Genomic DNA, 14945 nt, shown 5'->3' with positions numbered 1-14945 from the left:
AAATCTACAGACTTCTTTTACTCTCCTTTCTTCTGCCAATTACTTTAACAGCGGCCGGTCATACTGTCATGATTCCCCAATGGCATGGGAACATCAGAAACACAAAATAACAGACTAGCCCTCGGGTGATGGAAACTCAAGCTGACCGTGACCTAAATCTACCACACAACTAACAGTAGCCAGGAAGCATTCCTACGGCTGCCTAGATGCCATGCGCCAGCCAGAGAACTAACTACGCCTGGAAGAGGAAGGAACAGACCTGGCTTACCTCTAGTGAAATTCCCCAAAGATGATAGTAGCCCCCACATATATTAACGGTGAGTTCAGAGGAAAAGACATACACAGTATGAAGGTAGATTTAGCAAAGCGAGGTCCACTTACTAGATAGAGGAAGGATACAAAAGAGGACTTCACGGTCAGCTGAAAAACCCTTTCAAAAACCCATCCTGAAATTACTTTAAGACTCCTGTGTCAACTCATGACACAGGAGTGGCAATTTCAGTCCACAAGAGCTTCCAGTAACAGGAAATGACAAACTGTAAACTGGACAAAAAATACAAAACAAAAAGGACAAGAGTCCACTTAGCTGATCAGCAGACTGGTAGCAGGAACATGCAACTGAAAGACTCAGGTTACAATGATGACCGTCAAGGAAGTGACTGGAGAGCAAGGCTAAATAGGGAACTCCCAAAACTGATGGAAGCAGGTGAGCTGAGGCAGAAAAGCACACACAAGTCTCCAGTACCACCAGCCACCACCAGGGGAGCCAAAAAGCGGATCACAACAGTAATGTATGTACACAGTGACTGCACCAGCAGAATAGCGAGTGCAGCTCTGGAGTATAATACAGGATGTGACTCAGGATCAGTAATGTAATGTATGTACACAGTGACTGCACCAGCAGAATAGTGAGTGCAGCTCTGGAGTATAATACAGGAGGTAACTCAGGATCAGTAATGTAATGTATGTACACAGTGACTGCACCAGCAAAATAGTGAGTGCAGCTCTGGAGTATAATACAGGATGTAACTCAGGATCAGTAATGTAATGTATGCTCACACACAGTGACTACACCAGCAGAATAGTGAGTGCAGCTCTGGAGTATAATACAGGATGTAACTCAGGATCAGTAATGTAATGTATGTACACAGTGACTGCACCAGCAGAATAGTGAGTGCAGCTCTGGAGTATAATACAGGAGGTAACTCAGGATCAGTAATGTAATGTGTGTACACAGTGACAGCACCAGCAGAATAGTGAGTGCAGCTCTGAGGTATAATGCAGGAGGTAACTCAGGATCAGTAATATAATGTATGTACACAGTGACTGCACCAGCAGAATAGCGAGTGCAGCTCTGGAGTATAATACAGGATGTGACTCAGGATCAGTAATGTAATGTATGTACACAGTGACTGCACCAGCAGAATAGTGAGTGCAGCTCTGGAGTATAATACAGGAGGTAACTCAGGATCAGTAATGTAATGTATGTACACAGTGACTGCACCAGCAAAATAGTGAGTGCAGCTCTGGAGTATAATACAGGATGTAACTCAGGATCAGTAATGTAATGTATGCTCACACACAGTGACTACACCAGCAGAATAGTGAGTGCAGCTCTGGAGTATAATACAGGATGTAACTCAGGATCAGTAATGTAATGTATGTACACAGTGACTGCACCAGCAGAATAGTGAGTGCAGCTCTGGAGTATAATACAGGAGGTAACTCAGGATCAGTAATGTAATGTATGTACACAGTGACTGCACCAGCAGAATAGTGAGTGCAGCTCTGGAGTATAATACAGGAGGAGGTAACTCAGGATCAGTAATGTAATGTATGTATACAGTGACTGCACCAGCAGAATAGTGAGTGCAGCTCTGGGGTATAATACAGGAGGTAACTCAGGATCAGTAATGTAATGTATGTACACAGCGACTGCACCAGCAGAATAGTGAGTGCAGCTCTGGAGTATAATACAGGATGTAACTCAGGATCAGTAATGTAATGTATGTACACAGTGACTGCACCAGCAGAATAGTGAGTGCAGCTCTGGGGTATAATACAGGATGTAACTCAGGATCAGTAATGTAATGTATGTACATAGTGACTGCACCAGCAGAATAGTGAGTGCAGCTCTGCCATATAATACAGGATGTAACTCAGGATCAGTAATGTAATGTATGTACACAGTGACTGCACCAGCAGAATAGTGAGTGCAGCTCTGGAGTATAATACAGGATGTAACTCAGGATCAGTAATGTAATGTATGTACACAGTGACTGCACCAGCAGAATAGTGAGTGCAGCTCTGGAGTATAATACAGGATGTAACTCAGGATCAGTAATGTAATGTATGTACACAGTGACTGCACCAGCAGAATAGTGAGTGCAGCTCTGGAGTATGATACAGTGTAGCTTAGGATAGTACAGCAATCAGTAGCTGTTATTACAGGCCACTAGTCGGGGGTGTACTATATACTCCTGGTGTTGTGTTGGGCTCGTTAGTTCCATTCCTTTGCCCCTGTGGGGGGGTACGAGCTGCGGCCTTTCCTGCTAGGAGACATCGCACGTTTCTGTCTTTTTAGTCACTGCAGAACTAACGTATTTCATGTGTAAATAATGTAATTATCTCGTCTCCTGCAGTGATACGGATCTGCAGAAAATCAGATGAACTACAGACTCCAGCATCACAACCCTTCCAGAACAAACAGTGGCATTGAATTGTGGTACTCTTAAAGGGCCAGCGACCATATACTAGAAGCGATGACATCAGTCATATACAGAGTTCTCGGCAATGGAGAGATGTGATGCACGGGAGTTATTGTGGGGGCCAGAGGGGGTAGAGGTTTCAGTGCTGATACCAGAGAACAATAGATCGGGTGCTTTCATTTTTCTGTAGAAGCTGTTAACCCCTTGGGTCTCAATGCAGTTGATGCTTCCCCCTGTTTCTTTTTGGCTTTTATCTTGTTGTTTGCAGATAATGCAGCGTTTCTCCTGTCTCTGCGCCTTATTTTATGATTTATTTTCTTCCTAGAAGATTCGCTCACCGATGATTTTAGGACTCAACTGAAATCGTTAAAAAAAGGAAGAATTACCTGTGACGCCGCCGAAGGTGTCCAGAACCTGAGGTTTATAACTTCTGTATAGAACATGAAATCAGGACATAAATCCGCAGCATCGCCCTATAAACCCCATAATACAGACTCCCTGCAGTGCACCGACACAATGCTATCACTTTAAGAGCGCTGCAGGCATCACCAGGGGCCAGGACCCCATCAGCAATGTCTGCAATATGTAAGAATGTACCTGATGTTGATTTTTTATTGAAGAGTAGGTGGTGGCACCTGGTGATGGTGACGTTTTTTAAGAGGGATGGTGGTGGGTGGTATTGTACTGTAGGTGGTGTTGTAAGTCATGGTGGTGGTGGCATCATAGGTTACGATGGTGGTGGTGTTGTAAGTCATGGTGGTGGTGGCATCATAGGTTACGATGGTGGTGGTGTTCTAAGTCATGGTGGTGGTGGCATCTTAGGTTACGATGGTGGTGGTGTTCTAAGTCATGGTGGTGGTGGCATCTTAGGTTACGATGGTGGTGGTGTTGTAAGTCATGATGGTGGTGGCATCATAGGTTACAGTGGTGGTGGTGTTGTACGTGAGGATTTCATAGGTGGTGGTTGTCAGGAAATAGGAAAGTTCTGATTACTTCACTTACACATTCAGAACTCTCAGCTGCAGTTTCCTCTGCCTGCCAGCACAAGGCTGGAATTGTGAGACGCTCTTTTTCCCTCTGCTGGTGTGTGTAATCCTAAACCCATCATTTCCCCCTCCCTTAAGAATTTATATGGCTCTATGCTGGGACAGACAAGTCTCCCTACCCTCCTCATTCCCCCCCCCCCTCCCACCTGGTACTGGCTAGAATTGGTACAGAAACATGGGATTCTATTGTTCTTTTAAGGGTATGTCTATTGGCACCGATCACGGCTAGAGATATAAGGATTATATATTCCGGATGTCCATCAAGGGATCTATAACTCCCTGAAATCACTAGAAGCTAAACCCAACGAGTGCAAAGAGCGGGTTTCTCCATAAGCGGGTCGCGTAACTACGCCGTGTTTACACTTAAAAGAATCGCCCCGATGTGGTACACCTCCTGATCATTGTGTCTTTCATGTACGAGGTTTGTACAGCGAGCTAGGCATAAAAATGGGTTCCATAACTCTAGGAAAAGGGTAGGATTTAGCCTCTAAGTGAGGTCACCACAGGGGGAGTGCCTTGGTTTTAGGCTAGGAAATAAGTGAGTGAAGCAGGAGTCTTCACGTGTCTTTGGGGTCTAGCTGCTGTACAGGGGTGATGCATCTGGATATATGCTCGCTCTTCCCCCACAGCACACGGTCAGCCATAAGATAAGATGAGATAACGAAATGTAAGTATTCTTTTCAACGTTAATCCCATTTTATTTGTAATTGTACGGTACATATAATATTTGTCTTCTTTATAATATCTTTTTATACCTCTGTAAACACTGCCTACCTTTTTTGGAGTAAAATATAAAATTACTAGCTTGTTCCTCCTTGCTCTATAACGTACTGTCACGTCCTCTGAAGTGAATTACGCTACTAATCTGGGTTGGCTATGGACCCATTAATAATTAAGAAATCGGAGCTGGTGGCAGCAGATTTGTCCTGTGCGGTTGGAAGGCTTTGCGTGGGAGTAGTTATATCGCCCTCGCTGCAGTGTGCCCATTAGCCAGTACAAAGTAAGGCAGCCTTTCTGGCGACTAATTATCCTCGGTGCAGTACCGTGTTTGACCTGAGGGTAAGGGGGGGGGGGCGCCAGAGAGCTTCAAGTTCCAAACCGGAACTGGGAAGTGGGATATAGATTAATTCTTCTTCAGAATGAACCAGGGGCAGCCAAACAACCCCGATTCATGACAAATTGGTGTGAGTGGTGGAGATGATAAAGGTATCCTCCCCGTGAACCGTGACAGTGGTGTTATAGGTGTTGGCTTCGTATGTTGTGTTGTAGGCAGTGGTGGCATTGTAGGTCACAGTGGTAGTGTAGGTGATGGCATTGTTGGTGTAGTCGTAGGTGATGGTACTTATGGTTAAGTTGTAGGTGGCGGTACTGGTGGTGGTGTTGTAGGTCACAGTGGTGGCATCGTAGGTAAAGGAGGCGTTTTCCGTGGTGGAGTCATAGGTGGTGGTACTGGTGGTGGCATTATAGTAGACTAGTTGTGTTGTACTGGTGGCGTGGTGGTGTTGTAGGTGGTGGCATTGTATATTATGGTTTTGGTAGCGTTGTAGGTGAATGTACTGGTGGTGGCGGTGTTCTAGATCACGGTGGTAGTGGTGCTGGTGGTATTGTTGTAAGTGGTGTATGCAATGGCATTGTAGGTGGTGATGTAGGCAGTGTTGGTGTATGTTTTGGTGTTGTAGGTCGCGGTGGTCGTATTGGCGGTGGTGTTGGTGATGGTGACATTGTAGGTGGTTGTGTTGTAGGTGGTGCTATTGTTGGTGGAGTGGTAGTTGAGGGTACTTGTGGTGTTGTGGGTTATGGTATTATTGTCATTGTGGTGTTGTATATCATGGTGGTGACGTAGGTGTGGTGTTATTGTAGACAGCGGTGTTGGAGGTGGTGTAGGTTTTGGTGTTGTTGGTAATGGTGGTGGCAGCGTAGGTGGTGGTGTTGTAGGTGTTCTTCTAGATCACGGTGTTGGCATCATAGGTGGTGTAGCTGGTGGTCCTGGTGGTAGTGTTGTATGTATTGGCGTTGTAGTTGGTGACGTAGGTAATCGCAGGGTAGGTGGTATTGTAAGCAGTGGTGTTATAGTTGGTGTATGTTTTGGTGCTGTAGGTCATGGTGGTACTGTTGTTGGGGTTGTAGGTGGTGTAGGTTTTGGTGTTGTAGGTCATGGTGGTACTGTTGTTGGGGTTGTAGGTGGTGTAGGTTTTGGTGTTGTAGGTCATGGTGGTGGCATTTTAGGTGGTGGTGTTCTAGGCCACCGTCGTGGCATCATAGATAGTGGTGTTGTAGGTAGTGGTACTGGTGGTAGTGTTGTACGTCTTGAAATTGTAGGTGGTGTACATTTTGGTGTTGTAGGTCACGGTGAAGGTGGTGACTGAGCGCAGCTCTTCATTTCTGACTTTAATGATAACAGACAATGCTATGTGTCTCATAATGGGGCGGCGCGTCCCCTCGGAGTGCGACATCATGTGATCACACCATGCAGCCGGCAGATTCCAATTAATCAATGGCAATTTCATCGTCTCCTTCTCCTTAATTAGCCTCGTCCTCTGGAGAGATGGGAGATCGCGTTACGTATGGGGCTAAAAGCTTAAGTACGCATGAAACCAGAACCCCCTCGCCGCAAGATCGAATCTCGCCATCTGCAAAATGTGTCTGAGCCCCGATGGAGGCAACGGTGCCTTATACGCCGCCATTACAGCATCCGTCACCCAACTTTCTCCACACGGACGCGACTACGATCTCCTTGTGGATTGTCGGGGTTTTGATATTTTTAGAAGTTCTTCTTGTTCCTCAAAAATTCACTAAAATAAGTGTATTTCTGGGCAGTCTTGGGCCTGAGCACGAGCGCCCCGCCAGCATTTGCCGTCAGGGTCCCGCGGCTGCGCCCCTCCTTGGTGCTCAGACCGTGTATTCTTGTAGGTTGCGCTATCACCTGACGAGGGAATATTGCGGAGTTTCACTGGTCGGCGACACAAATTATAAAAGAAATGGATTTCTGACCAGGACGTCGCATTTGTCACTTTTCCATCAGCGCTCGGTGACAGGATGATTAGGGGCCGCCGCTCGCCGCTCCTCTCATCGATTGTTCCGCAATGTACATTCATAATCATCGTACATCCGCCATATTGATCAGCATATTGCGCCATTTTTCTTCCTGTTGATTTCGTCCTCTCAGGAGTTACATTGTAGCAGAACTCTGATACGTGACCTGTGACCCGTGCGATTGGTCGTATTCCACCAGTCTATGCCCCTCCCCAATCTGCTCATCGTTTAATTAAAAGAACATTAATTTCTATAGTTATTATAGTCATGTCCCGCTAGAATTTGGCACCGTTGCTCCCCCATGTATCTGCAGATCACACACAATATCTATTTTAAAGGGATCACTGTGTCTCTGCGGATGTGTACAGGGGTAGTCATGGGCTCTGGGCTGAAGGACACAACCTTGAGGGATCGACTGTAAGAGCGTAGCCAATTACATGACAGAAAACGGATGGATCCAAGCAGAATTGACCAGAATGTCCAAATATGTGGAGTACTGATGCTAAGACCGGTGGTGGCACAGATCTCCTTCGCTCTGCTCCATCTGCATCTACTGATGACTTCACACACATCCTGGTCACACTGTATCACCTCTATAAAGGATACATTGTATCCGGACGTACACAGGCAATCCTCTGAGAGCTGAGCGCAGCAGCACAAAGAGCTCCTGTCCTGGCTCCTGGCCTATATGCTGATAGCGACAGTGGGTACGAAAAGTATTCAGACCCCTTTACATTTTTCACTCTTTGTTTCATTGCAGCCATTTGGTAAATTGAAAAAAGTTCATTTTTCCTCGTTAATGTACTCTGCACCCCATCTTGACTGAAAAAAAACACAGAAATGTAGAAATTTTTGCAAATTTATTAAAAAAAGAAAAACTGAGGAGAAGCACCTTTTGACCTAGTACAGCCATGAGTCTTCTTGGGAATGATGCAACAAGTTCGGAGTGGTTTCCCTGGTTTGGTGTAATTTCCCTGATGGGGCATTGTTTACCTGGTGGGGTTTCCATAGTGAGGTGTGGTTACCCTAGTGGAGTGTGAGTTTAGTAGTGAAGCATGGTTTCTCTGGTTTGGCCTGGTTTACCTGGTTGGGCGTGGTATCCCTGGTTGGGTGTGGTTTCCCTGGTGGGGCATGGTTTCCCTGGTTGAGCGTGGTTTACCTGGTGGGGCGTGGTTTACCTGGTGGGGCGTGGTTTACCTGGTCGGGTGTGGTTTCCCTGGTCGGGTGTGGTTTACCTGGTCGGGCGTGGTTTCCCTGGTCAGGTGTGGTTTACCTGGTCGGGCGTGGTTTCTCTGGTGGGGCGTGGTTTCCCTGGTTGGGCGTGGTTTACCTGGTGGGGCGTTGTTTACCTGGTTGGGCGTTGTTTACCTGGTGGGGCGTTGTTTACCTGGTTGGGCGTGGTTTACCTGGTCGGGCGTTGTTTCCCTGGTCGGGTGTGGTTTACCTGGTCGGGTGTGGTTTACCTGGTCGGGCGTGGTTTCCCTGGTGGGGGCGTGGTTTCCCTGGTGGGGCGTGGTTTCCCTGGTTAGATGTAATTTCCCTGGTGGGGCATGGTTTACCTGGTTGGATGTCATTTCCCTGGTTAGGTTTTTTTTCCTGGTTGGGCGTGGTGTCTCTGGTGGGGTGTGGTTTCCTTGGTGGGGTGTCATTTCCTTCATGAGGCAGGGTTTTCCTGAGGGATCGTGGTTTCCTTGATAGGGTGGTGTTTTCCCTGGTGAGGACGTGGTTTCCCTGGTGGCCTGTGCTTTTCCCTGGTGATGGAGTGGTTTCCCTGCTGGTGGGTCCTGGTGGGGTGGGGTTTCCTGGTGGGGTTTCCCTGGTCGGGTGTGGTTTACCTGGTGGGGCGTTGTTTACCTGGTCGGGCGTGGTTTCCCTGGTGGGGCGTGGTTTCCCTGGTGGGGCGTGGTTTCCCTGGTTAGATGTCATTTCCCTGGTGGGGCGTGGTTTCCCTGGTTAGATGTCATTTCCCTGGTGGGGCGTGGTTTCCCTGGTGGGGCGTGGTTTACCTGGTTGGATGTAATTTCCCTGGTTAGGGTTTTTTTTCCTGGGTGGGCGTGGTGTCTCTGGTGGGGTGTGGTTTCCTTGGTGGGGTGTCATTTCCTTCATGAGGCATGGTTTTCCTGAGGGATCGTGGTTTCCTTGATAGGGTGGTGTTTTCCCTGGTGAGGACGTGGTTTCCCTGGTGGCCTGTGCTTTTCCCTGGTGATGGAGTGGTTTTCCTGCTGGTGGGGTTTCCTGGTGGGGTTTACCTGGTCGGGTGTTGTTTCCCTGGTCGGGTGTGGTTTACCTGGTGGGGCGTTGTTTACCTGGTGGGGCGTTGTTTACCTGGTGGGGCGTGGTTTACCTGGTTGGATGTCATTTCCCTGGTTAGGGTTTTTCTTCCTGGTCGGGTGTGGTGTCTCTGGTGGGGTGTGGTTTCCTTGGTGGGGTGTCATTTCCTTCATGAGGCAGGGTTTTCCTGAGGGATCGTGGTTTCCTTGATAGGGTGGTGTTTTCCCTGGTGAGGACGTGGTTTCCCTGATGGCCTGTGCTTTTCCCTGGTGATGGAGTGGTTTCCCTGCTGGTGGGTCCTGGTGGGGTGGGGTTTCCTGGTGGGGTTTACCTGGTCGGGTGTTGTTTCCCTGGTCGGGTGTGGTTTACCTGGTGGGGCGTTGTTTACCTGGTCGGGCGTGGTTTCCCTGGTGGGGCGTGGTTTCCCTGGTGGGGCGTGGTTTCCCTGGTTAGATGTCATTTCCCTGGTGGGGCGTGGTTTCCCTGGTGGGGCGTGGTTTCCCTGGTTAGATGTCATTTCCCTGGTGGGGCGTGGTTTCCCTGGTGGGGCGTGGTTTACCTGGTTGGATGTAATTTCCCTGGTTAGGGTTTTTTTTCCTGGGTGGGCGTGGTGTCTCTGGTGGGGTGTGGTTTCCTTGGTGGGGTGTCATTTCCTTCATGAGGCAGGGTTTTCCTGAGGGATCGTGGTTTCCTTGATAGGGTGGTGTTTTCCCTGGTGAGGACGTGGTTTCCCTGGTGGCCTGTGCTTTTCCCTGGTGATGGAGTGGTTTCCCTGCTGGTGGGTCCTGGTGGGGTGGGGTTTCCTGGTGGGGTTTACCTGGTCGGGTGTGGTTTACCTGGTGGGGCGTTGTTTACCTGGTGGGGCGTTGTTTACCTGGTGGGGCGTGGTTTCCCTGGTGGGGCGTGGTTTACCTGGTGGGGCGTTGTTTACCTGGTCGGGCGTGGTTTCCCTGGTTGGGCGTGGTTTACCTGGTGGGGCGTTGTTTACCTGGTCGGGCGTGGTTTCCCTGGTTGGGCGTGGTTTACCTGGTGGGGCGTGGTTTCCCTGGTTAGATGTCATTTCCCTGGTGGGGCGTGGTTTACCTGGTTGGATGTCATTTCCCTGGTGGGGCGTTGTTTTCCTGGTTGGGCGTGGTGTCTCTGGTGGGGCGTGGTTTCCCTGGTTAGATGTCATTTCCCTGGTGGGGCGTGGTTTCCCTGGTGGGGCGTGGTTTCCCTGGTGGGGCGTGGTTTCCCTGGTTAGATGTCATTTCCCTGGTGGGGCATGGTTTCCCTGGTGGGGCGTGGTTTACCTGGTTGGATGTCATTTCCCTGGTGGGGCGTTGTTTTCCTGGTTGGGCGTGGTGTCTCTGGTGGGGTGTGGTTTCCCTGGTGGGGCGTGGTTTACCTGGTTGGATGTCATTTCCCTGGTGGGGCGTGGTTTCCCTGGTGGGGCGTGGTTTACCTGGTTGGATGTCATTTCCCTGGTGGGGCGTGGTTTACCTGGTGGGGCGTGGTTTCCCTGGTTAGATGTCATTTCCCTGGTGGGGCGTGGTTTCCCTGGTGGGGCGTGGTTTACCTGGTTGGATGTCATTTCCCTGGTGGGGCGTGGTTTACCTGGTGGGGGCGTGGTTTCCCTGGTTAGATGTCATTTCCCTGGTGGGGCGTGGTTTCCCTGGTGGGGCGTGGTTTACCTGGTTGGATGTCATTTCCCTGGTGGGGCGTGGTTTACCTGGTGGGGCGTGGTTTACCTGGTGGGGGCGTGGTTTCCCTGGTTAGATGTCATTTCCCTGGTGGGGCGTGGTTTCCCTGGTGGGGCGTGGTTTACCTGGTTGGATGTCATTTCCCTGGTGGGGCGTGGTTTCCCTGGTGGGGCGTGGTTTACCTGGTTGGATGTCATTTCCCTGGTGGGGCGTGGTTTCCCTGGTGGGGCGTGGTTTCCCTGGTTAGATGTCATTTCCCTGGTGGGGCGTGGTTTCCCTGGTGGGGCGTGGTTTCCCTGGTGGGGCGTGGTTTCCCTGGTTAGATGTCATTTCCCTGGTGGGGCATGGTTTCCCTGGTGGGGCGTGGTTTACCTGGTTGGATGTCATTTCCCTGGTGGGGCGTTGTTTTCCTGGTTGGGCGTGGTGTCTCTGGTGGGGTGTGGTTTCCTTGGTGGGGTGTCATTTCCTTCATGAGGCAGGGTTTTCCTGAGGGATCGTGGTTTCCTTGATAGGGTGGTGTTTTCCCTGGTGAGGACGTGGTTTCCCTGGTGGCCTGTGCTTTTCCCTGGTGATGGAGTGGTTTCCCTGCTGGTGGGTCCTGGTGGGGTGGGGTTTCCTGGTTTGGGTGTGGTTACTCTGGTGGGGGCGTGGTTTCCCTGCAGGGGCGTGGTTTCTGGGGGGGGTCTTGGTGGGGTGTAAAACTTTTAGATGGATTAATCCTAAAGCGTTGATACAAATCTGCTCCGAACTGAAGAAGTTTGTTTCCTTTTTATCTTTTTATTCTTCTGGTCCGGAGTCTTTTTTTGTGGACTTTGCCCTGAAGTTTTTTGAACTATTGCAGAAATGTCCATGATATAAATATTTACAGATTATCCATAAATAGTAAGAATGTTGCAGTTACTGGAAACAATCAGCAAGCCTGCCACTCAGGCATTCTGCACTGTCCAGGCACTGAACAAGCAGGGGATGCTGGGGGATTTCTGCTGGTGATGTGGGCTTCATTCTGCATTTCTCCCAGGTTATTATTAACCCTTTCCCTCTGTCTTCTAGGCCTTGCCATCGCCAGCGCGCTCATCGACATATCACAACAGAAATCCTTGGACTGCAAAGACAAAAGTTCATGCGTCCGAAACAGGAAGCCGCATCCTCCGACCAGACAAGGGACGTGTGTCTGAGACGTCTGCGGAGCTGCAGGGCTGTGACAATGTATCGTTTTTGTTTTTTTCTTTTTTGAAAAAAAAATTCATTTTGTATTAAATATCTAACGGCTTCCAAGAAGAGACGAGATCCAGTCGCCAACGTGGATGTGGCGCCGATGTCTGCCAGCGACCGCGTCCTTCCAGGAGCCATAGAAGGTGGAGAATGACTGCATGAGAAGTTCAATGGACCGGGGTGGGGGAGGGGCAAGGTTGGAGGACCGGACCGGAGCGTGTCTAGAACCGCGCCAGGAATGCGTGGAGGAAGAAGCTGGCCACTGCGAGAATGAAAGGGACAGTGCTGGAATCAGACCTCCGTGTACATAACATGTGGAGTTGGGCTCCACGCTACGTGGATTAAGGGTTTGCAGCATGTCCGTAACCAGTGCGGGTTTTCTGTGGGAGGATTCGGGGACAAACGGGCACAAAGTAGAAGTCTTTGATATTTTTTTTTATATTATAAAGAGACACAATGAAGGCACCAAATGTATTTACTGTGTAGGGTCAATGTCAGGACAGGGATGACCACTCGGCCAGCGGCGATGCCAGGATGGGGGACGACCACTCGGCCAGCGGCGATGCCAGGATGGGGGACGACCACTCGGCCAGTGGCGATGCCAGGACGGGGGACGACCACTTGCCCGCGGCGATGCCAGGACAGGGGACGACCACTTGGCCAGCGGCAATGCCAGGACAGGGGACGACCACTTGGCAAGCGGCACTTTATTTTTTCTATATTTTTACGTTTCTCAGTTTTCTTCCTGTCGGTGGAGGATGGGCTTGTGCAATGATCCGCAGCCATCAATAATAATAATAATCCTGGAGATTGTGCCAGACGTCAGCAGGACACTTCGTGCTAGTGGCAGCCGACATCGCTGCGTCTCCCGGGCAGCTGCCGAGCCTGACGCAGCTCTGTGTGTACAGAGGGTCAGGAGATAGTGGCAGCACGTGGAGCCAGTGTGATGCCGCTGTGTGCACATGCCCTGGTTGTGCGGTGCTGCATTGTGTGCCCCATAGAGGGCGCTCTTCTTCTCTGTGTCGGTGATGCATGCCGCGCTGCTGCAGACTCCTATATTTCTGTGTTTTCTTCTTTTGTAATTCAGCTTTGTGGTGCTGAACATGTACAATACCCAATATATATAGACACCATGTACAGTTTATAACAGCGCAGAACTCCGCCTGGAAGGCGCCGAGTTCTAATAAATGCCTCTCTGAATATCCACTGCTTGTCTGTGTCCAGTGGACCGACCCTCAATGTAAACACAGATCAGCTGATATAACAGCAGAAAGTGACTGCAGCTCTGGAGGATGAGACAGTGTAATGGCAGAATAGTGACTGCAGCTCTGTATGTGACTGGAGGATAAGACAATAAATTAAGGCTTGCAAGAGATATCAAAAGCAATAAGAAAGGATTTGGGGGATAAGTCAAAAGCAAAAGAAAAGTTACAGATGCTATAGGATTTTTACAGGATGAAAAGGGTGAAGTGGTCAGAAATGATGTTGAGAAGCCAAACTTTTAAATTCCTATTTTGCATCTGTGTTCTCTAAGAAAACAATTGTAACATCAACTGATTTGCACAGTGCCATCAAAGGGATAAAAGAATCCACACTGTCCATAAACAGAGAGAGATGATGAGGGAATACTGAGCTAATTTACATGAATTTACATCTCCTGGTTCAGATTAATTATATCCTAGGTTACTGAAAGAGTTAGCAGAGGAAATTGCAGAACCACTAGCCAGAATCTTTGAAAAATCCTCGAAAACAGGAAAACTAAAAAAGGAAAGAAGATGGAGCCAGGAAATTACAGGCCAGTGAGTCTTACTTCTACTGTATATCCGGAAAGATCTCTGAAATTATTAAACATCATGTATGTAAGTACTTGGATAAGAATACAGTAATTAACCAGAGCCAGCATGGGTTTGTAGCAAACAAGTCAATGCTTACTAATCTAATCTCCTTCTATGATGGAATCACTGACTGGGTGGATCAGGGAAATGCAGTAGATATATTATATCTCGCCTTCAACAAAGCATTTGATAAACTATCTCATACTATCCTTATTGAGAAAATGACCAAGTATGGGATTGACAAGGCTACAGTTAGGTGGATTCATAACTGGCTCAGTGATCGTATTTAGAGAGTGGTAATTGCACATTCAATTAAAAGAGTGTTTCAAGTCAGGTCCCCAAGGCTCTGTCCTGGCCCCAGTGTTACAAGTGGGGTACCACAAGGCTCTATCCTGGCCCCAGTATTGAAAGTGGGGTATCACAAGGCTCTGTCCTGGCCCCAGTATTGAAAGTGGGGTATCACAAGGCTCTGTCCTGGCCCCAGTGTTACAAGTGGGGTACCACAAGGCTCTGTCCTGACCCCAGTGTTACAAGTGGGGTACCACAAGGCTCTGTCCTGACCCCAGTGTTACAAGTGGGGACCACAAGGCTCTGTCCTGGCCCCAGTGTTGTTCAACATTTTATAAATTATTTAGATTTAAGCAGAGTTTTTGAAAATGTTCATGAATAAATTTGCAGACATTCAGGAAGCTCCAGAACATCTGCTCATGCGATAGTCGGCACATTTGTGGCTACCGGTGTTTCGGCTTTGATGTGTAACACTCGTATGCGGCTGCCGGTGATGCAGCTCTGGTGTGTGACACTTGTGTCCGGCTGCCGGTGATGCGGCTCTGGTGTGTGACATTTGTGTCCGGCTGCCGGTGATGCGGCTCTGGTGTGTGACATTTGTGTCCGGCTGCCGGTGATGCGGCTCTGGTGTGTGACATTCATATGTGGCTGCCGGTGATGCGGTTCTGGTGTGTGACATTTGTGTCCGGCTGCCGGTGATGCGGCTCTGGTGTGTGACATTTGTGTCCGGCTGCCGGTGATGCGGTTCTGGTGTGTGACATTCATATGTGGCTGCTGGTGATGCGGTTCTGGTGTGTGACATTTGTGTCCGGCTGCCGGTGATGCAGCTCTGGTGTGTGACACTTGTGTCCGGCTGCCGGTGATGCGGCT

At 49.3% G+C, this 14945-nt stretch overlaps 1 protein-coding gene across 2 annotated transcripts in view; it reads left to right on the top strand.

The window, feature by feature from the left end:
* The window catches only part of ATRNL1 (attractin like 1), a 767569-nt gene extending 754411 nt beyond the window's left edge, over nucleotides 1–13158 (top strand). The window contains exons 29-30 of one of the 2 annotated variants that reach the window (XR_013214392.1): nucleotides 11791–12544; nucleotides 12617–13158. Coding sequence is in view for 1 of the 2 variants with exons in the window: in XM_077257919.1 (XP_077114034.1) it covers nucleotides 11791–11915 (125 nt within the window). In the remaining variant the exon portion in view is untranslated. Of the gene's footprint in view, nucleotides 1–11790 lie in introns of both variants that reach the window. The other variant, XM_077257919.1, reaches the window with a different exon arrangement.
* Nucleotides 13159–14945: the final 1787 nt, after the last annotated feature.

The sequence above is a fragment of the Ranitomeya variabilis genome, chromosome 4 (assembly GCF_051348905.1).
Source record: "Ranitomeya variabilis isolate aRanVar5 chromosome 4, aRanVar5.hap1, whole genome shotgun sequence".
Classification (NCBI taxonomy): domain Eukaryota; kingdom Metazoa; phylum Chordata; class Amphibia; order Anura; family Dendrobatidae; genus Ranitomeya; species Ranitomeya variabilis.
This window is presented reverse-complemented; position numbering and strand designations above follow the sequence as displayed.